At 40.3% G+C, this 24,604-nt stretch overlaps 2 protein-coding genes across 3 annotated transcripts; one reads left to right on the forward strand and one right to left on the reverse strand.

The window, feature by feature from the left end:
• Positions 1 to 677: 677 nt before the first annotated feature.
• Positions 678 to 2,600, forward strand: LOC147229231 (zymogen granule membrane protein 16-like). Its single transcript, XM_086154533.1, has 6 exons — positions 678 to 746; positions 919 to 992; positions 1,068 to 1,194; positions 1,380 to 1,479; positions 1,698 to 1,787; positions 1,878 to 2,600. Exons 1-6 carry the CDS (start codon positions 700 to 702, stop codon positions 2,028 to 2,030), a joined length of 591 nt encoding a protein of 196 aa, XP_086010659.1. The 5' UTR covers positions 678 to 699; the 3' UTR covers positions 2,031 to 2,600.
• Positions 2,139 to 7,209, reverse strand: cmtm8b (CKLF-like MARVEL transmembrane domain containing 8b). Of its 2 annotated transcripts, XR_015106767.1 has the most exons (5): positions 7,072 to 7,209; positions 5,549 to 5,722; positions 5,035 to 5,154; positions 4,430 to 4,669; positions 2,139 to 3,119 (listed from the first exon to the last, which is right to left on the reverse strand). XR_015106767.1 is itself a non-coding variant. In XM_086154535.1 (4 exons), the coding sequence occupies exons 1-4, from the start codon at positions 7,207 to 7,209 to the stop codon at positions 4,583 to 4,585; spliced, it is 519 nt and encodes a 172-aa protein (XP_086010661.1). In that variant the 3' UTR covers positions 2,139 to 4,582. The 2 variants fall into 2 exon arrangements, 1 of the variants encoding a protein (XP_086010661.1); XM_086154535.1 differs by having other exon boundaries at positions 2,139 to 4,669.
• Positions 7,210 to 24,604: the final 17,395 nt, after the last annotated feature.

Raw genomic sequence — 24,604 nt, forward strand, 5'->3', positions numbered from 1 at the left:
TGTCAGAAAGATCACGCAACAGTTTCTATAAGGGGCATTTATATTTTTTCAAACTAAAAAAAAAAAAAAAAACGTACAAATGCCTCACTACCTCAGGCAAGTTCACAAAGCTCGGAAGTTCCCACTGACTTCATAAATGAATGTTGAGAAGTATGTGACGTTACATGCAGTGATTTAAACGCAGACAGACGGAATGTTGTTGATAAAATCATGTCTTGCTTCATTTCATTGCATAGAGTGACATTGTGGTCTCCTTTGTGATGTGAGGTTTAAATTCCATGTACATTAAACCAGGAAAAAAAAACTAATTGCCAGTCAAACCATTTGCAGATTCTGCAGCGTAGACATTCATAGCATCTGCTCTTAAAATGAATCTAAATAACAATATACAGTAAATCCCGGTCCGAACTGCCGTGTATGATATCAAACAGAAAAAGTGAATTATTTACAGCAAAAGTAAAAATTAAAAAACTGATAAAATCATGTTCTTAAATGAACTTGCAATCTTCTGAACAAGAGCAAAATCAGCCTTCTCTTCCTGGTTTACTTTCCCCAAACAAGGCTCTTCTTTCCTTACCAGTAACTTTTGCTATTGTTTACCGTATGCAAGCTGCCCCGTCGGAATGTAGGTATGTGGTTCGTCCAAATTTGCGTGTGATGAGCTTGGAAGGTGTTGCTATATAAAGCATCAGCGCATCGATGAAGTGCTCAGAAGGGAATCTGCTCTCAGGAAAACACATCTACAGGTGAGGTGTCTGGATCCTGCAATTTGTACATTTGTGTGTATTTGCATCTTTTAATTTCGACTTGATTCCTCTTCAGTTTAGATAGAATACCAGTGTTAATATTTCACAGAGGATATTTTCTCAACAACAACGTGATCATTACGAAACTAAATGATGCTTTTTTTTTTTCCAGGTCCGACACCTCTGACACCACAATGTTTCTCATCCTGTCACTCGCTTTGCTGGTTGCCGGCTCCCTGGCGGCACGTGAGTGTTTATTCGATTTATTATTGAATTTGTTTGATTTTGCAGAAGTGTAACATGATTGTTTTCATTTTGCAGCTCTCTCGGAAAACTACTCCTACTCTCCAGATGTCGGAGGTGGCAGCGGCACATCTTTTGCCACAGAGGGAGAGGGCAGAATCACAGCTGTCAGAGTCTGGGAGATTAATGGCCAGTACATCACCGGGTCAGTCTCTCCCTCCGTTTGTCCATTTCCACCTTGCTTAGTTTCATTCCCTCTTTCTCAACATACATTATTTATGGTATCTATCAATATAATGACTTTGCGTAACTCATGGGTCTTATATTCAGTGATACCAAATTTTTTTCAATTGTCATATGCTGATGCTCTTTTTGTTAATTTTCTTGCAGAATCCAGCTGAGGTACAACTTGATCTGGTCAGAAGTTGTCGGTCGGGAGTACGGCCCGACTCAAGAAATCTTCCTGAATGAGAATGAGAAAATCGTCCAGGTATCAGATTCATTTATTGTTAAAACTTCAGAAAGACATCAGAAAAAAAAAAAAAAAAATCACAATTTGAACTGATGGTTTGTTCTCAGTCTTTGCAGAATTTCATCAAAACTAGCTATTAACTAAAAATTGCTAATTATTGGAAAATTATGATCTTGTCATATAATTTTGCTTTTAAATATATATGAGGATCTGTAATGTGTGTCTGCGTGTTTCAGGTCTCTGGGAAATACCACAGCAACTACATCTATCAGGTGATATTTGGGACTTCATCCGGACGCTCTCTGATTGTCGGCCAGCCAACGCAGGTTCGAATTTTTCTGTATCCATCCGTAATAATGGAGCGATATATAACATCTTTTGTCCGATATTAACTTCTCATGTTATTTTTTTTACAGTACTCCTACAACTTCTACCCCGTTCACCCGGACGGGGAGCTCATTCTTCTGAGCGGTCGTCAAAACGGCCATGGGATTACATCACTGGGAGCTCACTGGGGAGTGATGGTCATGGATTCAGACAACAGCACCGCTTTGGAGGCGTCCAGTTAAAAATGAGGCGCTGATTGACGGCGCGGCTCTGACCGTACGACCGTACGTGTCATGTAATTACATATGAATTGTTCTACCGGGCTCAATTCATTTTTGTGAGTATGTCACTTTGTTTTTTTTTTTGTTAATATCTCTTTATGTTTTATATCAATCTCTCAGAGTAACCGTTTACTTTGAAAGGTGAAATTTATTTTGTACAATTTTGAAGTAAATCTTGCACCTTTGGCAACAACAATATCTTGGAATTATTGCTTGAATAAAAGAAAATCTGCAACACGATATGTTTTATGGCTTCTGTAACAAGGTAGACGGTTTAATGAAGAAAAGGTGAGACTGAAACCTCATTTCTACGTACTAAATTGTAACACTCCTTTACAGATTCTTGTGAGCAGTGACATTAGACTTTTCCAAAAACTACACACACTATCTCTAAAACCCTTTACTGCAGTTATGTACATTTCTACTGACTGCCGTTGCCACAAAGCAATCTGAAGCTGGATTTTTGATGGCAATTTGCCTTTTGGATTTGTTGCTGTACTTCCATAATAAAATGTCACCTTTCAAAATAAAGCTGTGTATTTCTTCTCTGTTACAAGACATTGTACGTGTGCAAAATGGCTGGATAAGTTGAATTTGTGTTGATTTGGAGATATTATGGCATCCTGGAGGGATGTCACTGGTCAAGAGGTAAAATATGGAAATGAGGCAAGGAGGTATGCTTTCATTTTATTGTCAAATGTTTAATAAGTGTTTTCATTTTTGAGGGAACCTCGAATGAGGCAGCTGAAAGTGCAGTATTCTCGCCTCGTAATAAGGCGCAGATAAGCCGCAGCTTGATGAAACATATTAAAAACCAACAGCTTACAGTCATTAAATAAAGGCGCCTGGTTATCTTTGGTGGCCGTATAAACATAAATTTGTTATCATATTAATATCCAGTAACACAGTTTAGATCATCGACTTCCAAGTCTTCTTTTTTTTTTTTGTCTTCAGTTTGCAAACTGTGTTATTGTAGACACTTCTTTGCCTCAGGAACAAGTCTGGAACACAGGAACTGGAACAATGTTGAGAAGATAATAATACTCCAGTCTAAATAAAATGACGATAAATATAAATCAGGGCTGACGAGGCAATAGTTGATCCGTTGCCATGGTGCCAACAAACCGATTCAGTTAGTCGAGTTCGGTGACGTGCGTTGCGGCTCGCGGCTGGTGAGGCACTGACTGCATCACAATTATATTTTCAAACATATGAACCCTACAGAGAAGCATATTCGCGCGAATAAGCAGAGGAGTCGCGGGCAGAATCCCTTGAATCCTGAGCGCCCCCTACCATGAGGCAGGAGAACTGCGTGCCTCACTTGGTGGCTCTTTGGAGCAGTTTTATAATCATCCAGCACAAGAAACTAGTAACACACATACAGTTGTTGACAAAAACATACTATACATTGGAAATGTAGTTCATGAAACAAAAGTGTTTCTTCTTCTTCTCCTTTCGGCTTTTCCCTTCAGGGGTCACCACAGCAAATCAACTTTCTCCATCTAACCCTACTCTCTGTATCCTCCTCTCTCACATCAAATACCTTCATATCCTTTCTCATTACGTCCATAAATCTTCCCTTTGGTCTTCCTCCAGACCTCCTCCAATCATCTCAACATCTTCATCTCTGCCGCCTCGAGCTCTGCCTCTTGTCTTTTTGCTATTGTAACTGTTTGTAGTCCATACAGCATCTCTGGTGTCACCTTGTCTTGTACACCTTTCCTTTCGTTCTGGCCGATAGTCTTCTATCTCATGGTAGCCCTGACACTTTTCTCCACCCATTCCAACCTGATTGAATCCATCTCTTCACCTCTTTTCCACACTCTCCATTACTCTCAACTGTTGACCCAAAGTACTTAAAAACCTCCACCTTCTTGATCTCCACTCCCTGTGGCCTCACTGTTCTACCTGAGATCCTCTCATTCACACTCATATATGCTGTCTTGCTGCTACTAACTTTCACCTTTCCAGAGCATACCTCCACCTCTCTAGGTTTTCCTCAACCTGTTCCCTGCTCTCACTACAGATCACGATGTCATCTGCAAACATCAAGTTCTATGGAGGTTCCTATCTAACCCCATCTGTCAACCTGTCCATCACCACCATAAATAAGAAGGTATGTCACTCATAGTGACATACAGAGATACAGCAATATGGTCTTGGTGCAGATCATGCCGGCAGTCAGCCATCATTCAGCAATCTACGTTGAGGCTTAACAGTCCGCGGCCTCACCGCACGTCTTTTACCAGTATTTAACAGTAAATGTGAAAATCCGGGAATTTTGAATTAAAAAAGATATATAAAACTGGTGAAGTTAAATGAAAAATACCTTTATAGTGCAAATTCCTGATAAATATTACCGTTGGATTCTTTTTTTCATTTTACATGTCTGCCCAAGAGAGGCAAGTGAGGCACGGCCTCTCTTGCCTCCCCCTGACTGCACGTCGCCGGTTCGGTTAGTGTGTGTCTTCACCGAGGGATCTTTAACTCAGTTCCAACAAGAAGCATGGAGACTACTGCTCCTCCTCCATGGTTCTCCAGGCCAAATAGCTCAGGTAGCTACTGCCTGTGTAGCAGAGTGTGGTCACAAATGCAAAACACTAGAAAGAAAAGAAAACTCATGACAAAGTTGAACAAACAGCAAGATAAAATGTTCACGTTCTAAAAGCAAAAATCCACAAATACACTGTGTGTTCGTGTGCCCGCTGTCTCACTGAATCTATTGCCGTGTTACAAGATTGAAATATCGCTTTGCATCCCATCTGAGGATGGGACACAGATAGGAACACAACTGCCTTCTGATCCTCATCGGCTAAAGTTTGCACATTAAACACGGCGCAGTCGCTAAAAAACCAGAGTAATCCCGGTATTATTGAATTTCAAGCCTATGCGATCAAACAGATTTGACTGTTGTTTTTTTTTTTTTGCATTGCAATTAACATGCAAATAATAGAACTGTGCTTACCGCAGATGCTGCCCAGCAGTTGTAGTTATGGCGCCCCCTGACGGCCTGGGTAACAGAGAGTGCCTGTAGCACCGACGCCACCAGGTACAGAGCTGCAGCTCCACCGTTCACACACAGTGACTGGGGGAAGTGAAAACACACACACACATATATATGCTGGTCAAAAAAAAATTAAAGGGAACACTTAAATAACACATCCTCCATCTGAATGAATGAAATATTCTTATTAAACAATTTGCTGACAACAAACCAAAAAAATGATCAATGGAAATCAAATGTATGAGGTCTGGATTTGGAGTCACACTCAAAATTAAAGTGGAAAAACACACAACAGGCTGATCCAATTTGATGTGATGTCCTTAAAAAAAGTCAAAATGAACCGGTGTTGCCTCCTAAGTGGACAGTTTGATTTCACAGAAGTGTGACTGACCTGCATTTTTGAGCAGTATATGTATAAATAGATATAGAGAAATGTAAAAAGTGTGTGTCTGTGTATGTTTGTGTGTGTTATTACCACTGTACTCCAGGGGACTTGTGATATCCTATTGTGGGCTCCCGTGAGGTAGATTATAAATAGGCAAACAGTCAAAAGCCAGCAAAGAATGGACACAAACATCACCCAGCAAAGCGCGGGCTGAAGAAAATACTCGGTGCCAGCCAGCAGGATCCACACTAACATGCCACATATCTGGAGGAGAGAGAGCAAAGGAACAAAAGATTGGTGGACTCACCGGGAAAAAAAAAACAACAGATGAATTACAGAGGTTTTACACAAGCGTTTGTTGTATTCCTCAAGTTGCCGAATCACAAAATAAAAGCGTATCTAAACCGACGTGAGAAAATATTTGGCCCCGCTGGCGCCTTCCGTGACATACCGAGTGAACAAATACAGGCCAAAGCAGCGGTCCCTTATTGATTACACTTATTATATCTTTTGAAGTCACAAAAAGGATCTAGACATTACATGAAAACGCGGACGACAGAAGAGAGACATATCGTCGAGACACTTAATGAGGAACTTTGCCAAGAATTGTTCAAAAGACCTTCACCGAATCAAAGGCTCACAATTAGGTAGCTAAATCCCCCAAAAGCAAAGACACCCTTCCTGTCTCACAAAAAAGGCTCCTGCTGAATGTCTCACAAAGAAACAGCAAAAAAACAAAAAAAAAAGTAATAACTCTCCTTTTTTTTTTTTTTTGTATGTGATCTCATATCACATCATGTCTCGACAATGTGTGACTCGCCGAGGTGCTTCTGAGCGCTTGCACCTATCAAAGTAACAGTCACTTTCTGAATTTTGTTATCCAATGAACGTGTTTGATTTCAAACGCTGGTCACCGTATGATCCGAAGACTCTGCGGGGTTTAATTCTCGAGGTAAAAAGCCTCAGACAGCGTCTGTTTTACATTTGTCCTCTTTTTGATTCGTAATCTGCAATGAGCTCTTTCCAACTGCCCAAACTCACGATGGCAGCCGGCCAGACTGTATTTACAAAAAGGCCGCCCCGACTTTTTTCCTCTGCAGAATTGGAAAGGAAGCGGGACAATGAGTGAGAGAGAGGAGGAAGAGTTGATTTGGTCTGCTTTATTTGATTAACTTCCTTGTTTCGTACAGTAATGTACAATAAAAAGTTACACCGCGTTTCCTGCTATTTCTGCGCCGAAACAAAACACTGAATCACATATTGAATTTTAAAATCCTTTTTTGAAATCTAAAAATAAACCCATCATGTTTCTGTAAACTTATAATATTATAAGAACTCACATTCAGCCTGTAAACAGACACAGGTTTTTTTTACTTGGGGTTTGAAATGTACCCTTTTAGCATAATGGTAGAATAATTCTGTTAACTAATGATTCTGAAGATAATCAAACGCCGTTTTCCCGCAATTTGCGATGGCACAGACTCATGAACAGCTTGATTGTGATTCATAAGATTCCAGACCGTGACGACTGATAAACTCATTTACGGAGATCTGACGTTCGGTTTGTAATTCCAGGCTTTTGAAACGTACAGAAAAACCACGATGAAACTTACTATTTCGGCCAAGGTCAGTATCCCGCTGGCGGTCCTCGCGAAATACTGGTCAAAGGCCAAAGTGGAGGTTGAGATGCTGCACTCCGGTCGCGAAGGACTCCTGCGGGCCGACGCCACGGCGACGGCGGCTCGCTCCATGGCGCGCTGATGCAAGACTGAGGGCTTTCGGTTAAGTTGTTGCTGTTACAGAGGAAGTCGTCTTCCTGTCCAGATATCCAACAAGGACACCCCTTTGTGGAACCTCTGAGACACAGTTATTTTAAAAAAAGAAGTGTTAGTGAAGGTTCAATAAGTTAACCAGAGTTTGGAATTATACGGTGCGGTAGGAAGTTATTGATGACAATAACCCGACGCAGGATTTGAAAGTTTTGGTCCAGAATATACTGTAATAATCAATTATGTATGAAAAATAACATTCAACCATTCCAAAGTCAGGTAGGTACTATATTTTCTCTTTCTAGCAAATCACCAATGTGAAAAAAATAAAGCATCATTCAAAGAAACTTTGTTTCTACTAAAATGAAATCTTTGCTACATCAAAATTGAAATCCAGTCCTTCAACATTATAAATGAATTAATAAAGGCATCTCAGACATCAGCCTTGTGGACACCTCCACCAGATGTTTGCCGCACGTTCTACCAGGAGGAACCAGGACACGGTGGAGTGGACTAGGAACCAGGATGCAATGGAGGGGACTAGGAACCAGGATGCAATGGAGGGGATTAGGAACCAGGAGGCAATGGAGGGGACTAGGAACCAGGATGCAATGGAGGGGACTAGGAACAAGGAGGCAATGGAGGGGACTAGGAACCAGGATGCAATGGAGGGGACTAGGAACCAGGAGGCAATGGAGGGGACTAGGAACCAGGAGGCAATGGAGGGGACTAGGAACCAGGATGATCTGGAGGGGACTCTGAACCAGGATGCACTGGAGGGGACAAGGAACCAGGACATGTTGGAGGGGACTAGGAACCAGGATGATCTGGAGGGGACTAGGAACCAGGATGATCTGGAGGGGACTAGAAACCAGGACACACTAGAGGGGACTCTGAACCAGCACCCACTGGAAGGGACTAGAAACCAGGACCCGCTGGAGGGGACTACGTCTCTCGGCCGGCCTGGAACACCCCAGGATCCCCCTTCCCCCCCTCGGAAGAGCTGTACCGAGAGGCCGGGGAAAAGGAAGTCCTGGTCTCCCCGCTGCAGCCCCCACGGCCCGATGATCGACGGGTGGCTGGAGAAAGAAAGACAGAAAGTGTCCCCCTGCTGCAATGCAGTTTCGAGCAGCAGTGAGAGGCCGTGTCCATCTGGGGGCAGTAGGAACACGCGGATTATGTTAAACCTCCCCTCAGACTGTGCGCCGCAGGGACAAAAGGTCGGGGCCAGGAACTCTCTCACTCTGGCCCGGTGAGCTCTCAGCGGTGAGGCTACACGCACAATGTTCCTCTCTTGTTTATTCTGATCTCGGTGAGAATATTTGCAGATACGCTGCAAATACTTTAGATGCAGGTTTGCGTCACGTCATTCAACGTTTCAGTGCTACAAACTCAGATATCTGGATAATTTGATTGAACCAAAAATGGAAAACTCCAAGTGTATTTTTGCTCATCCCGAGCAGAAGAAGGACAGATGACGCAATTGTTGTCAGAACAGAAGGATATAAATTTACAAATTGATTTAAGCCTGCAGCCTTTAAAAAAAGCGGTCAAATTAAATTGACTTTATATTTGTTGTATTATTAGGGGGAATTTGATACTGTGACCACAGGGGCCGGTTTCACTCATGAAAAATGACTAAAATCAAATCAAGAAAGGAAAAAAAAAAGAAATAAATAACAAATCCATTCACTTCTGTCAGCACATGTAAACGAAAAGACCGAACCTCTCCCATTAGGATGCTTTGTAGAGCTCTTCTTCAGCCAATATCCCGGGCGACGCATTAAAAGAAGGGATATTTACGTGCTTTATCTTATGCTGCCCGATAGACTAATTCTGCCCTGCCGAGCACATTCTGCTCCCTTCAGCAATATATATCCTCTGCAGCGATCCATACTCTGCATTATACCTTCACTCCTTTTATTGAAGCAATAGATCAGCTTTTCTTACACCCTCCTCAAGTCATGTATCCAGTAGAGTAAAAAATAAATGGCCAATCAAGACATTTCCGCCGACAGGATTGGCCTGCGCTCCGAGACATTAGTCTTGCTTTGGACCAATTTCTTTTCTATTCTAGTCATCTCGCGGTTAATTATCCCGACGAGGACGGGGTCATTTCCACTGTTATTTAATCAAATTGGAAAAAGGAAACATAATCTTAATGCCATTTACTGATGTCAGAGTATAGTTATAATTAGCTCCAACAAGAATTAATATCACCACCTTTGCCAAGATTGATGTTTCAGGTTAAAACTCAGCAGTAATGCACTCGGCTGTCCACGTTTGTTCCCCCCGTGGATGCCTGTTGCCAACGCCGGGCTTCTCAGTAGCTTCCAAAGCGACTTCACGAAAACACGGTTCGTGACGTCAATACGTCGTCAGAAAAACACGCCGGACTTGATTTCCGGTGTCAAAGTCCAGCGCCTCACTTACAAAACATCCAGTTGTTTTCACATTTCAGTGTTAAATTTCATTTGTTTGAAAACTCAAAAACACACTTTGAGCATCCAAGATCAAACCGAATTTAGTTTTCCAAGCTGAACCCCACAACAACTTTGTTTAGTACATGAACTTAACAACAATAAAGTGAATTGGGATGAGATGGCTAATAACTAATCACAGATCTTTATTGGTGATTGATCATTTGTTGACAATGCCGGGGCGGCAGGCTAAAAACGTACCGTTGTTTTCAGGGAAAACGTACAAAATCCGAGCGTCGTCACCGACACAGGATGATCCACCGAAGGTTAAAAGGCTTCCCTCTCATCACCGATGATCATACATGTTTTCGCGACACGGATCATTAAACATCTGATAGATGTATCCGGCACGATCTTGCCCGGTTCTCATCATGAGTAATATCAATAGAGTCTGCTTTTCTCCTCATCAATAACCCAGTAGCCATTTTCTCCGCAGTAATTATAATGGGGCTTGGCTCCGTTGTCTCAGTGGTTCAATTAAAACTGGGCTTCTCCTTTAATTTCCTGAAATACCACAAAGGTTTAGAAGCACACAGGTGATTAATGGTTTATCTGGGGGCACACGTTTCTATTTTCTTGCTTGTTTAATGGGTTTCAATTTAAGATTATACAAATTCTTGCGGATCCCCTTGGTGATAACTCAAAAGATAATGAGGATGGAAAAACATTGGAGCCGGCCAATCCTTATTATTCTCAAATGTAGATTGTGTGCTGCTAGGCCTACTTTCACTTTGACACAAATGTGATGATACACCGCCGGGACTCAAGAGTTAGATTAATTTAGTGCACGGACCATCATGCCGAAGAATCATATGCTCGCTATATTTCGCTCAGGACAGTGTACAACAATAACTATTTCTTTGACTTTGAAAGGGAGGTGCGGCCAGATGCTGATTCATTTCATTGAATTAAAGTGATGCCAACCCTGCGAGCGTCTGACAATTACCCTAAACAGTCAGACAAGCAATCACCATCTCCCAGGGATTTAATTGAAAATAAAATGAATAGAATTAGTTTTCCCACAGACTACAGCGGGACTTTTATGATCGACGGAAAATGTGCAGAGTTGTTGCTTTTGTCACCGGGGTCTGCTACCACTCGTCATTTTTTTTTGTCGGCGCTTTTCGGAGTAAGTTGCGAGACGGATTTCAGTATCTTTTTCATGCTAACCATCTCATTTGCTTTTGTTGTCTTGCCTGTTTTTTGTGTTTTGATTCTACAGCCGTGACACAAAGACTCATCATTGTCACCAGCATGCAATACTCTACATGCAAAGATGTAAATAACCTGAACTCTCAATGAACCTCCATCCCCATTGCACACACATGCACGCACCCACACACACACACACACACACACACACACACTCACACTAATAAATGTGTGCAAACCCAGATGCAGCTCTGTAATTGGCCACTGCGGCTTCCTGCTGTGTTGAAGATATTTTTAATGCACACTTAAAGACACACACACACACTAATCCTTGCTTCTGCAACATCTGCCACATCCTTAACACATGTGCTGCAGCCACAGCACCACACACACACACACACACGCAATAACCATGAAAGCAGCCTCTCCCTGTTCAACCAACAGGCCTGACATCAGATCTAAATAAAGTCCTGTGGTCGACTGAAGCACACAACTTTGACCTCTGGGGCTACAACTGTTGTTTTCTCCATCCTCTGCAGTGTTTCCCTTGGACCGCTCTATTGGGTGTGTGGAACGGCCTTTGGTTCCACGTATCATCCGCACGAAATTCATTTCACGTGAAAACTATTTTTTGTGCCTTTTGCAATGATTTAAACATATACCCAACATTTGAAGGACATGACAACACGGGGAACAAATTCTGACTTGTATCCTGTTTATTATTTATGTATTCCGCCCTTGGATGCGTGGCTAAAGTCAAACGCGCTGCCACAGAAATTCTTCGACAAATATCTGTGATCTGACATATAACTAGCCGTTGGCTATTTGAGATTGGGGCTGTGTGTAATGCAGGCTCCTCATTAGGCAACCATTAAGGAGAACAGGATGTTGTTGTTAATGTTCAGTTAATTACTGATCTAACCTTATTATTATTATTTTATTTATTTTTTATTTTATTTTATTTTATTTTATTTTATTTTATTTTATTTTATTTTATTTTATTTTATTTCATTGTTATTCTTTATTATTATGACTGTGATTATTGTTATTCTTTATTATTGTGATCATGATTATTGTTATTCTTTATTATTATTACGATTAATATTCTTGATGCTATTATTATTATTATCAATATTGAATATTATTGTTATTATTATTAATATTAAAAGTGGCCATGGAAAAAGCATTATAATTACCTAAAATTTCATGTATATCTGGTGTTCAAGCACAGAATAGGTATAGCATGTGTATAGGTATAGCATCATTCTTGGAGATGTGAATTCACAGAAAACTATATTGAGCTTATGTTTCTCAAAAAAGTAACGGGAAAAGTTCCAATAACTTATTCATATTGTCTCCATGCATTACAAACAAATCATATTCCTAACTGACCGCATAGATATCCCACAACACCGAAACACACCCAGAAAAAGCCAAGTGATACCTGTTTACATGCTGGTAAAGTGTTTTGTTGTAGACACGTTGACGTGATTATGTATCACATTTTTTTTTTGCTGGAGCCTGCGAAGAAGCCTCTACGTAACGGGCAAAATGTCGGGAATAGGTTGCCGATAAGACAAATAATCACGCAACGCAGATAAGAGCGCCCAAGCTTACATTTTCTTACTCAGAGATTTTCATTTTCTCCCGGTCTTGATAAGATGTTATTTATTTCATCCCAGACCATTTAAAGTCAGTGAAGCCGCAGTTCTCTGTCCATCTTGAGCGAAAGACAGGCCGTCCATCTGCAGATGAGGCTTTTCTATCTGCTAACCTCACTAGTTAAGACAGGCGAGGGGAGGGAAGGGGGGGAAGCAGCGTGAAGAGAAAAGGGAGAGAGAGAAGGAGAGAGGGAGAGAAAGAGAGAGGGAGAGAGTGCGATGGATGTATCAAACAGAAGCCCCCTGCTGAGCGGGGAATGAAAAAGCTGCTGGCACCAACATGAATATTTCAGCAGATAGCTAGAGCTCTCTGTACCCTTCTCTCTCTCTCTCCTTCCATCTCTTCCATACTCTTTCACTCCATCTATCCATTTCTCCATCCATAGTGATCTGTCTATCATCATGATCTGTCATCTTTTCCATCTTTCCCAGTCCCGCCCTCTTAACCAACCAACCAACCAACCAACCAACCAACCAACCAACCAACTCACCAAAACCTTCTCTGGCTTCACTCCCTTGGAGTGGCTGTTGATAACGGAGGGTGTGACAGACACTGGTGGAGAAAGAGAGAGAGAGAGAAGGGTGGAATTCTGGGAAGTCATATCAGAAAATGGCTTCTGAATGTAAATCCGGGAAGGGAGCAGCGTTGAGGCAGTGTTGCCTCAACTTGGCTGCTTCCCCAACCCCACCTCCGTCCCCCTCCTCCATCCCCCCATCCCTCGCCCCAAACCCTCACACACACACACCCCCGCTAGACACTCGTGATGGTTTGGCCTGCGGTAGTTAGACAATAAAAACTGAGGGAATGGAACAAAACAAATATTAGCGGGCGGGGAGTTTCTCAGGAGACCAAAATACATTTTTTTACCGTCTCGTTTCAGATAATCGAACGACTTCTCTCGCTGTTTTGATTCTTATTTTTATGTTTTTTTATTCGCGTGTGTTTGCGGGTGATAGAGTTTGAAGGGGTACTCGGTGTTTTGCAGCCACGATAACTGCTGGTTATTTTTGTGATTGATGATTTGAATGCGTTCAATGTATTAACATGTATGCATTATATGTACTGAATATTTGTCTCATGCTGAAAAAACAAGTCTTCCCCCGGCTGATGGGGATTTTCATCAGAAATGGGATTTTATACCCGGGCATGTATCATTTATCATGTTTTAAATACTAAACAAAAAAAGCTGAAATTAAAACACATTCAGTTCAGACATCAGAATCCGGAGTTGGTTGATGTGAGAGCAGTTTCACTTTGCGAACACCCAGATCCATTCCGGGTTTCAAAAGTATGACAGTTTGTTGTTTACCAACTGGAAAGGGATCAAAACATAAAAATCAAACAGTATGTTTTTTATTTCCTCAGGAACAGGTACTTACAACATAACACCGAAATTTCTTTTTAGCCCGCCTATTTTGTGCATGTATCAGCAGAAAGACTTCAGATTCCTGCAGCATACTCGTCTGTTTCGGGGTGTGCAGCAAGACCCGTGTATTTGTTTGAATCACATGTCAGTTTTAATGAATATCGCTGGTGTTTGTGTTCCCAGTGCAGCCCTGTGATTCATAGTTAATAACATGTTGAGTTTGCGTCATGCAAAATGAAAAGGCACACATTGCCTCTCACATTAATACTGAACAAAAAAAAAAAAAAAAAACACTCGGGGAATGTGCAGATGTGCTACAGAACTCCGGCTCTATTCAAATAATTACTGCAAAGGCGCTAATTAGGTTTTGATGGAAACTGCTCCAAAATTAAAAATGAATTACAGTAAAGAGTGGTTTGTGCGCGATAGCATGTGAGTGTGTGTGGGTTAAAATTGGACAAGAACCTTCTTTTTTTTTTTTTTTTTTTTCCCAGCAGAACCCTCCTCCTGACTTTCCTGTCGATGAGCATCATCACCATCGGTACCCGTCAGCGGGTTTCATTTAAAAAAAAGATGTTGAATCGAGTGCGGTGAAAGGTAAGAGTGAATTTCGGGCCACTGTATGAGCACTTTTACATCTCCAGATATGCCTGTCACAAAACACGTTAAAGACCTTATCGCAAGCCCAGATAGGGCTCGGGAGTCAACCGCGATATCACTACTTTTAAATTCAAGTACGCGTGCCTGTCGGTGAGTGTGTGCCCATGTGTGTCATGTGATGGATAACACTGTGCAGGTACTGGAAAGTGTGTGTATGTGTGTGTGTGTTTAATGGCCTGCTCAGTGTTTCATGGTGCTAAATCGTTCATATTGTGTCATCTCACACACTGCTGGACAGCAGAGTCTGCACTATGCTGATAACACACTCACAAACACACGTGTTCGTTTACCCTCTCTTGGACAATAACACACACACGAACACACACACACACGCAAGAACCGGAGCGACACACAGCCTCCCTCTCCCAACCGGACCAATGGTCTGTAATATCAGCCAGTCTGTTTGTCTGTCTGTCCGGCTGCAAAGGTCAGGACTGTGATTGAAAACTCCACCCCATAACAAGTGACACCCTTTGCTGCAGTGATGTTCAGCTTGTGCACAGATACTGCAAATGATGAGAACAGTTCTTCTTTATCCATTAAAACTTTCACTCGATCCTGTTAAATTAACAAAAAAAAAAAAAAAAAAAAACGGACTACAGCATATTTGCATAGCTTGACTAATTGACAAAGACCGAAAGTAAAAGGAAAGTAATTATAGAGGAAAAAGAGAGCAGTTAAACCTTTCCTAAACAGTGTCTGAGCTAACACTATGCAGAAATAGACGGGGAGTCCAGCGTGCGTGTTTTTTTACGGGTTGTCGAGACTGCGCGCACAAAATTTATGATGGGAGGTTAATATTGCCGCTTCTTTAATGGTCATTTTTGCCTGTCACTTTTCTAAAGGCCACTACTGTCGGCCATTAGCCAGTGGAACACCACCAGCAGCACACTGCAAATGTCACTACTTTGACAGCGTATATGTGTGTGTGTGTGCGTGTGTGTGTGTGTGTGTCCTTATGCAAGGTGTTGTGTTCCACACTTGATTCCATGTCTCTGGCCATCTTCCTTTTTTTCCTCAGTTTTCAGCGCCTCCTCTTGGTACTGATGCCCGGGAAAGAATATTTACACACAGCATTTCTTTCCCGGGCATCAGTTCCACGCCCTGGTTTTTTTCGCTGTCTTTACATCCTTAAATTTTTTTTATTTTATCACATCAGCCACTTCGAAGGACTTTGAAAAGTGTACGCTCATTCATGTTTTCACATCTGAAAAGGGTTTTGAAAAGTAACACATCTTCGTAGTAGCCGACAGCCAACGTCGTGTTATATGTTGAGAAAAGATTTTTTTCCCGATGACGCTTAACTCCAACATTGATAATAAATGGGAATGCGATTTCATGGAAGTTTTTCTCTTACTGGAAGTTATTGTTGTTTTAGGATATTTTCATAAACCTGAAGACTTTGTAGAAAATGCATGTCAAACTGCTTTTTTCGATATATTTTTACACCCCTGCACATTTGATCCAGTTTTTTTTCCATCCTGTAACTACACGATAAAAATATTCAACTGTCGTTGGTCATTTATCATTGCCATGTTTCATGAATCTTCAAATTAAAGAAATGAAACATTTAAAGCTATCTGTTTCTCTCTCTGCTGTGTAACTTCTGTGGTGTCCCAAAAGATAAATCTTTGTGTTTTTCCACAAAAGTACCACTTTACAATTTATATTCCCTGTAAGTGTTAAAATACAATCTACAAACTGAATCAAAAAGGATGGAACAGCTTTTCTTGTATATTGTAAATGGCATTAAATTGGTTTGCAATACCATTCCTACATGCAATTAGCATGCAATTCAGGGTCTATGTAATGTAAAATTATTGTCAGTGATTTCATTATGTTCAATACAGAATTCAAATATTTTTACCAAAGTAGACTATAAATATGCAATATATTGCTCCATCTTATCATAATCTTCAAATCAAATCTTAAAAATGTTCCTCCCTGACTTATCTCTTGTGTATGTTCATATAAATACGATTTTTAAAGGGTCATTTTTCATTCTGAGTGAAAAAATGAACTGATCTTGCAAACAAGTCATATAACATGTTTGACTTTCAAAAGGCAAAAGTTTGTCATATATCTAAATCTATATAGTTACATGGCAGTAATGTTGATTTGGTACTTGCTAAAAAGAGATTGATTAGATTGGATTAGATTAGATTAGATTAGATTAGATTAGATTAGATTAGATTAGATTAGATTAGATTAGATTAGATTAGATTAGATTAGATTAGATTAGATGAGGGTCACCTGGATGAGGGTCTATGATGGTGAAAGACCCGAAACACCCAATCATTCCAGGAACATCACTGAGGATGTGTCCATGTGCATTATTGTATGTATTTACACAGATTAGATTAGATTAGATTAGATTAGATTAGATTAGATTAGATTAGATTAGATTAGATTAGATTAGATTAGATTAGATTAGATCTAGTCCTTTAGTACAGGCAATACAATACATGATGAAAATCAAAAATAAGAATAGTAAGAGGTCTGCACAGTAAAAAATGAAAATGAATATCAAAGAAAGGACATTGTTAAATAGGATATTTAGGAATATACAATGCCATGCTATAAAGGGTATAGCATTATATCGGATATTATAAACAGAATTCTACCGTGGAGTTTCATATGGATATTAAATTGCACAAGGGTGTAGTAATTTTTCCATTTTGGCGGGTTCTTTGGCATTAAATCAATGAATGGTCATTGTAAAGGCCTGATTTATGAAAGGTTAGCATGTTTAAACTCGATATAACTGACAAAAACGTGCCGGCGGATCTACAAACAATGTGTATTGATTTCTTTGTATGAGACGAGAAAAAAAAAAAGGTGACTGTCTTTGGACAGAATGCAGTATTGGTAATACATCTATAGCTTAATTAGCACAGTGATTATTAGTCTGTTTTATCAGTCCATGCTTTTAGTCTGTGGTCTGTTTTGCACTAAAGCGGCTAAGGATACCGGAGAGGAGGAAATGTAGCTGATGAGGAGCGAAGATATGGACAAATTGTTTTTGTTCTTCACCTTCTTATCTTTATGTCACTTGTTGTTGACTTGTTTTGCCAACAGCATGGACTTTTTCCACTGACACTGAGAGCGATCGTCCGCAGCTAAACAGTACATTAAATTGTCTCTTACATCAACACGCCTGGTTCTATCGGCTCCATTTTCATTTCAGCCGTGCGGTCTTTTGGATTTTAATTCAAATCTCGATGGCCCGACCATTAAAAGACAAAAAAAAAAAACCCTCATTTAAATTTCCCATCATGGTTGCCTCTGCTATCAGTTGCGCATCAGTGAGTACTAAGTACATCTTGCAAAACACACACCAACTAAGTGTGCAGTCTCTTTGATTGAAAATGGAATTGAGAAATCTGTTCGGGATTGCAGCAAATCGGGCCCTGTTATGACTAAAAGCTTGTGTGTGTGCGTGCGTGTTTGTGTGTGTGTGTGTGTGTGTGTGTGTATGGCACTGGTGACTATAACACATAGGCCCCAATTTTGTATTGTCCTCTGCAAGATCAATGGCATTTTCCTGCATTAATTCTGCAGATTATCTCTCTGAACAGCTGACTGAAAATCTGTCTTTTTGTCTTTCTCCCCGCTAATTTTCTCTTCAATGGGCTGGTTTTCTCGCCTACATTTGGTTTTAGTTACGTTCATGAAGAATGGTTTAGCTGTTTATGAGCTTGATTGACAACATTGTCAGACTTCTCAGCGATTTGGTAACAATTTAATGCAAGCTGTTTTGTGGTCTTTTTCCACCACTTAGAAAAACTAAAATAGAATAAATAAAAGAAATTCTGCTTCTATTTCTGCCTGGCGCAGTTAAATTCTACAACTGCAACCAATAAAGTAGGACCAAGACCATGTAGAAAGCGGTCTTGTTGCAATCCATGGGATCTTTCGGGGGGAACAAATACTTAGTTTGAAGATATAGGCCTGATGATGTGAATTAAAATGATCCTCTCTGCACGCCAAAGTGTCCTTGGGCAAGGCACTGAAGCCCCAATTCCCCTGATGACGGGGAAAGCGGCTTGCGCGGCAGCTCTGCCAGCATCTGTGTGTGTGTGTGTGAGTGAGTGCTTGAATATTTGAACGCTATTTAACGTAAAGCGTTTTGCACCTGTGAAAGCACTATATATACAGTGGGTGGACACCTTTTTCCATCATAAACATTTGCAATGGATCTATTTGGAATATGCTAAGAAAAAAAACAAAAATTCCAGCTTCCATGTGGGTTTTGTAATACTCCTTGGTTTTCCCGAAATGTCATATGAAACATAATCAGGAACAACTCATCTACTGTCTCAGCCAAACAATTTGACTCAAGATGTTAAAACAGCCGTAACCTTCTGCATGATATAAATTTCTCCAAATACCGTCATATCTTGTCCCTGAAGACGGAAATACTGTTGCACTCTGAATCCTCGTCCACCGCAGAATGAAACATGATGCAGTTTATAAACCAAAGAAATTCAACCAAAGCGTCTTTCATCATTCTGAGTCCTTCAGTCGCCATTGTTCATTGGTATGAAACAAATTTTTGGGTCCAAATTGACGCGATGATGCTTCTCCGTGTTACATTTTCATATGTTTATTGTTTATCTGCTGAGCTTGGAAACGACATTTCATCTTTGAAATCTCGTGCTCCAAAAAATAAAGGGAACACTTAAACAGCACAATGTAACTCCAAGCCAATCACACTTGGGTGAAATCAAACTGTCCACTTAGGAAGCAGCACAAATTCATTTTGACTTGTTTTAAGGACATTTGATCAATGTTGGATCAACCTGTAGTGTGTTTTTACACTTTCATTTTAAATGCGACTCCAAATCCAGACCTCCATGGGTTCATACAATATGATTTCCATTGATCATTTTTGTGTGATTTTGTTGTCTGCACATTCAACGATGTCAAAAACAAATCATTTCGGAAGAATATTTCATTCATTCAGATCGAGGATGTGCTATTTTAATGTTCCCTTTATTTTTTTGAGCGGTGTATTTCAGTGTATTGCTAATATATTTAATATGTTTTGCATAAAAAATTACATCAAGCATAATTTAACAGTTCAAACCAGCCCTCTGTTGATGGTCTGGCCAAATGATGAAGGATAATGTCATAAAGCCAAGTTACTGGAAAGACAGCAAGTGTCATTTTAGCAAGAAATTCGGAGCAACTGCTGTTTTACAACCAAAACTCATTTGCCTCCTTTAAGCTGCAGGTAAGTCTCCCCTTCCTTTAATGCAAATAGTTTACATCTTTTTTTCTGCACCCGATCAATAGTCAATGGCCATTTGCTGCAAACTGCATGTGATCTTTTCCAAATCACAGGATCCAGAGGGAGCAGGAATTCAGAGCCCCGGGAGGAGTACAGTTTTTATTGTTTGGCCAACTTTTCATCGTAAATGATGTCTTAAATATTGGTTGAGGTTAAAATTATGATTGCGGTAATATAGACAATGATTATGAAGGTCTAGAAAAAAAAAATTATCTTAGTTTGCGCACAATGGCCCTCCGGCAAGTGCACTGGTTGATTAGAATATTTTTGGATTTGACTTTGGCTAGACTCCACAAAAATGTCTGTTCCTCCATAGAACATTCAAACATGATCCAAGAAGCTCACAGGTAAACTGTCTATCTAGGGCAAAAACATGTGGGGTGCAAAACAAAAAAAAAATCTATCTTCCTGTGTGCTGGCACATGTTCACTAAGTAACTGTTAAAGTAACTGACACCGGTGCTAAAAGATAGCTCAAAGGTTACGACTGCTGCATCTTCAAACATGCAATCTCATTCCGCCGCCTCCCCTCTCCTACAGCATGAGCAAAGTATGCAAAGTAAACACGATGCGCATAATAATGACCTAACCTTGTTTTATTCAAATACTTCGTAACAACAAGGTCATGGAAGATATTTTCGATGCTCAAAATTATCCAGAGAACAAAGATTGTTTTTTTTTTGTTGATATTATAATTTGATTAAATTAATTAATGTACACAGGTGGTAGTGGGCGAAATGGATTATGGTTACAAGGTGTGATTCGGGAAACCTTTGTATCAAAAAAATAAAGTATTTACAGATTTTGTCCTTCATTTTCAATGACTCGCCTCAAGCGGAGGAAGTAACAAAATACACGTGAAAGGAACTGGACAGACAACTTAAGTCAGGGGAATGAATCATTTTTTCCTTGATTCACCCATTTTTTTGTTTTGAGGAATGCCGCTTTTCTCTGAAAGGGCTCTTTGAGATGTGTTTGGTTCAAGGTGCCGCAGTGGCTGGTATTTTGTGTAAACAAGTACTTTAAATGTTCCTCAGATTTCTGGAAGCCTTAACTATTAAAATCAGATGATGTTTTGCACTGCTGCACCAAGAGGCCAGAAATGGATAAAAAAAAAAACAAAAAAAAAACAAGTCTTGCTAATGTGCTTCTTCCCCCCTGGGTGTGTGATATGTTTGTCGCACACAGGCCAACCGTTTCAAAATACGCTTAATTGGAGAAATAAAGCAAGGTTTGTTAAGTTTGTTTTACATTTCCTGATGGTTATTGTTGACAATCAGATATGCTATCGCTTGCATAACTGTGTGCACTACATCCCATTGTTGTTATGTGTTGTCAATGGCCTAAAATCAGGCAAAATAAAGGATGGAGGGATGAACAGAGAGATAAGCAAAAGAGAAAGTAGAAGGAGGCAGGAGAGAGGGCATCTCTACAGCTGATGCTCCTCTCAACCAGAGGCCCCCAGAAAAAAAACACGCACACACACAAACACACACAAAGTAGTCTCCACTATGCACATATGCATAGAAACACACACAAACACATGAATACACACAAATACACAGGTGGGACTAAGGAATGTAGTGTGCCAATTTGTTGTGCCCTTGGTCCCCTCTCAGGAGGCTCACAAACAGGCATCTTTCCATGCCAAGACTGGCACATTTCCCCTACACACACACAAATACACACACACAAATACACACACGCACACACACACACATGCATCCTAATATCGCAGTGCCTGCAGCCACAGTACAAGAGTGTATGTGTATGTGTGTGTGTTTTAGTCCACTTTCCTCCATTTGTATAGACCACAAGAGGCAAATACTGAAGAATTGGGTCGTAAAATAAAAAAAAAAAATAGAAAATGAAATTCTCTACAGCCCTTCTCACACATGGTGGACGGAGGACTATTTATTTCAAATATTCATGTCAGATTTTCATTCAGTCACGCATCTGATATGTAACTTTTCCGTTTGCTAACTGTCATGTAGCATATAATACAGCAATTTAAACCATGCGTGTGTTTTCTATGCATTCCTCATGTTTTTGACACGTTCGATGTGTTCGAAAGACACATGGTTGATTATCTCTAATTGCTTTTGCACATTTTTGTGTGTAAAAGGCATCTAGCAGTTGTGTGGAGATTTAGCAGCTACTCTGGAGAGCTCTGGAGGTGAAACACAGCTGGCAGGTATTCTCTGCGTAACAACTACTGGTTCATATCAAATCCACTTCATTATTTGCTTCTTCAGGGGCACCTCAGCTGCTGAGGATGGAGTTTGCTTATCCAATAAGACATTTTTTTTTTTTTTTTTTTTTTTTTTTTTTTTTGCTGCTCAAATTCAATTTCTAAAACAAAAACCATGAGCCCTGCTCTTCTGTTGTGATTTGTGCCGCTCTGTTCTTCTTCACCGCGCTCACTGCTGCTAATGTCATTGTCACTGTCCTCTGGGCCAATTATGCAGCACGTATTGTGTGATGATTACATATTGTTTCAGCAAATCTGTACCAACTGTGCGACTTTGTGTGTGTGTGTATGTGTGTGTAAGGGATTGTGTCTAAGAGTGTATGTGTCTAATTTATTATCTGATGCGATGACTATCTTTGCAGTGGAGGTTGGAGAAGATAGTGGTGATAGAAAGATAAAACAGAGAGAAAGAAAGACCTGACTCCTGCCTTTCTGTCTTTTTAGGGGCCCGGTCTGGCGCTAATCAGGCAGACGCAGGACTGACTGCACTCAATTATCCACTCATTAGTCAGCAAACAGGAGAGGCCCCTGAACACTGGGCTTCCTTGTGCTTATATCTCTTTGTCTCCTCTGCAGTCTGTCACTTTTAAGATATGCAGTGAACATGTTACTTTTTCTTATTTGTATCTCCAAACTACGGGATGCTGTGCTTTTGCTCCACACTTTCACGGGATACTGTTCAGAAGGTAAAATGTAAGGGGTTTCCAACGCTTCTCCCGCTTTAGGTCCTTCATCTAAAACAAAATGTTGCTACGTTTCGGTTTAGATTTTTCCAAGGATGAGGAGAAGCAACTCTGATTTTCCCTTTTTCCCCTTTTTAACTTTTGTGCTCCTTTGCTTGACGTATCGCAGCTATTCAAGAGAATATCACGAAACTATTATGCCCCTAGCAAGGATGAGATTGCCAACTCGGGCAAAATCAATGTCTGCAGTTGTAAGGGAGCAAAGTGCCATTAAAAATACCAAGGGTCATAATCATAGCCTAAATTGCTTGTTTGTTTGCTTCAAATGTTGTGTGGTGGCCGTAATGTCCACCTACAGGACGCTGACACATCGGCTATCACGCCGGCACTGTGGCGTTCATTTCCCTGACTCACATATGGGCTGAACAGGAAAAACGAAGAACATCCTGAAGGACAGCCCTTTGGACCAGGCGCCGAGAGCGGCCGAGCTTAGCTTAAAACATACAAAAAAAACATGTGAAAGTAAAGAGTCAGAATCAGAAAAACTTTATTTGTCCTCGAGGGGAAATTGGGGGCCACACGGGGTAGCACCATTAGGAATAAAATTAAAAAAAATAAAAATAAAAATGAAAATAATATATATTTAAAAAAATGTAAATACATATATTCATATGTATGTTATTTTCATTTTTTATTGTGATCACACACTCATATATATATATCTTTTTTCATTTTTTCGTATATTCTTTTTTTCATATATATGTATATATAACACACTCATATATATATATATATATATATATATCTTTTTTTTTTGTATATTCTTTTTTTTCCATATATGTATATATAAACATATTCTTTTTTTTTTTTTTTTTTTTTGCAGGCGAGGAAGCGGCGTCTGTGACCAGAGGGGAGCCACTGATCTGCCAGGTTCTTTTTAGCTGTTTTAAATATACTGTAAGTGGCTACAGATTTCAAATGTTCATTCATTCAATATTCATTCTCGATCACCTTTGTCCTATAAGGACAGGGCGGGGAGTTTTTTTTAGATTGACATCCAGTTTAATCATTCATTCATTCATTATCCATATCCTGCACTCTGGGTCGTGGGGAGGCTGGCGCCATGGAGATGGGGGTTCATCTCACACACGTCGATCAAAATGTAGAGACATACAACACTTCACTCACTCATTCAAGTATTTGGGCAATTTTGGGTCTCCAGTGAACAAACTGTATGTGTTTGAAATAAAAATCCTAGTCGAGACGCCACCCCTTTTGTTTTGTTTTTTGGTGATTTATCACTAGAAGACCCGTTTAGTGGTTTTACTTGACAAACTGAGATATACAGCCCCTACGTTAGGATTTTTATTTGCCGGGCGACATTTAAAGAACGAGGCTTTTCGATGCCCTGTTTGTCACGTAGCAAATAAAGTCCTGTAAACAGAGCCTTACGAAGAACATATCGCTCCATTTTTCAATTTTGTAAGGTACTTATCTTGACAGGACGATGAATCCTACAAACAGACGTCACTGACTATGATTAGCGACGTATGTATGTAGACTTGCTTTCTCATCTACTGGATATGTAGCGTCTTGATTTTAATGTAATTTTTTTGAAATAGCAGCAATATACCTCCAGACTACTTCGCTTTTTCAGTGCCAATCTATGGTCCATGACAATGCTCATGACATTATAAATGCATGTTATTGCTCGCTGTCTTCCATATTCAGTATCACTGTCATTGCTCATTCTTTTTCTTGTCTCTTCATCCAGTGTTCTTTCAATCTTCCACTCATTCAGTCTCTTACTCCCCCCTCTGTGTCCACCTGC

This window comes from Fistularia commersonii, chromosome 11 (genome assembly GCF_037954325.1).
Source record: "Fistularia commersonii isolate RoL2024-O1a breed Wild chromosome 11, RoL_Fcom_v1.0, whole genome shotgun sequence".
In the NCBI taxonomy this organism is placed as follows: Eukaryota; Metazoa; Chordata; class Actinopteri; order Syngnathiformes; family Fistulariidae; genus Fistularia; species Fistularia commersonii.

Bases quoted from the DNA above. Each gene is read 5' to 3' on its own strand.
- LOC147229231 (XM_086154533.1), top strand. From the start codon at position 700: ATGAAGTGCTCAGAAGGGAATCTGCTCTCAGGAAAACACATCTACAG. The intron at 993-1,067 runs GTGAGTGTTTAT...TTCATTTTGCAG, and splicing joins TGCCGGCTCCCTGGCGGCAC to CTCTCTCGGAAAACTACTCC. The intron at 1,195-1,379 runs GTCAGTCTCTCC...ATTTTCTTGCAG, and splicing joins AATGGCCAGTACATCACCGG to AATCCAGCTGAGGTACAACT.
- cmtm8b (XM_086154535.1), bottom strand. From the start codon at position 7,209: ATGGAGCGAGCCGCCGTCGCCGTGGCGTCGGCCCGCAGGAGTCCTTCG. The intron at 5,723-7,071 runs GTAAGTTTCATC...TCTCTCCTCCAG, and splicing joins TACTGACCTTGGCCGAAATA to ATATGTGGCATGTTAGTGTG. The intron at 5,155-5,548 runs GTAATAACACAC...CACTTCCCCCAG, and splicing joins AAGTCCCCTGGAGTACAGTG to TCACTGTGTGTGAACGGTGG.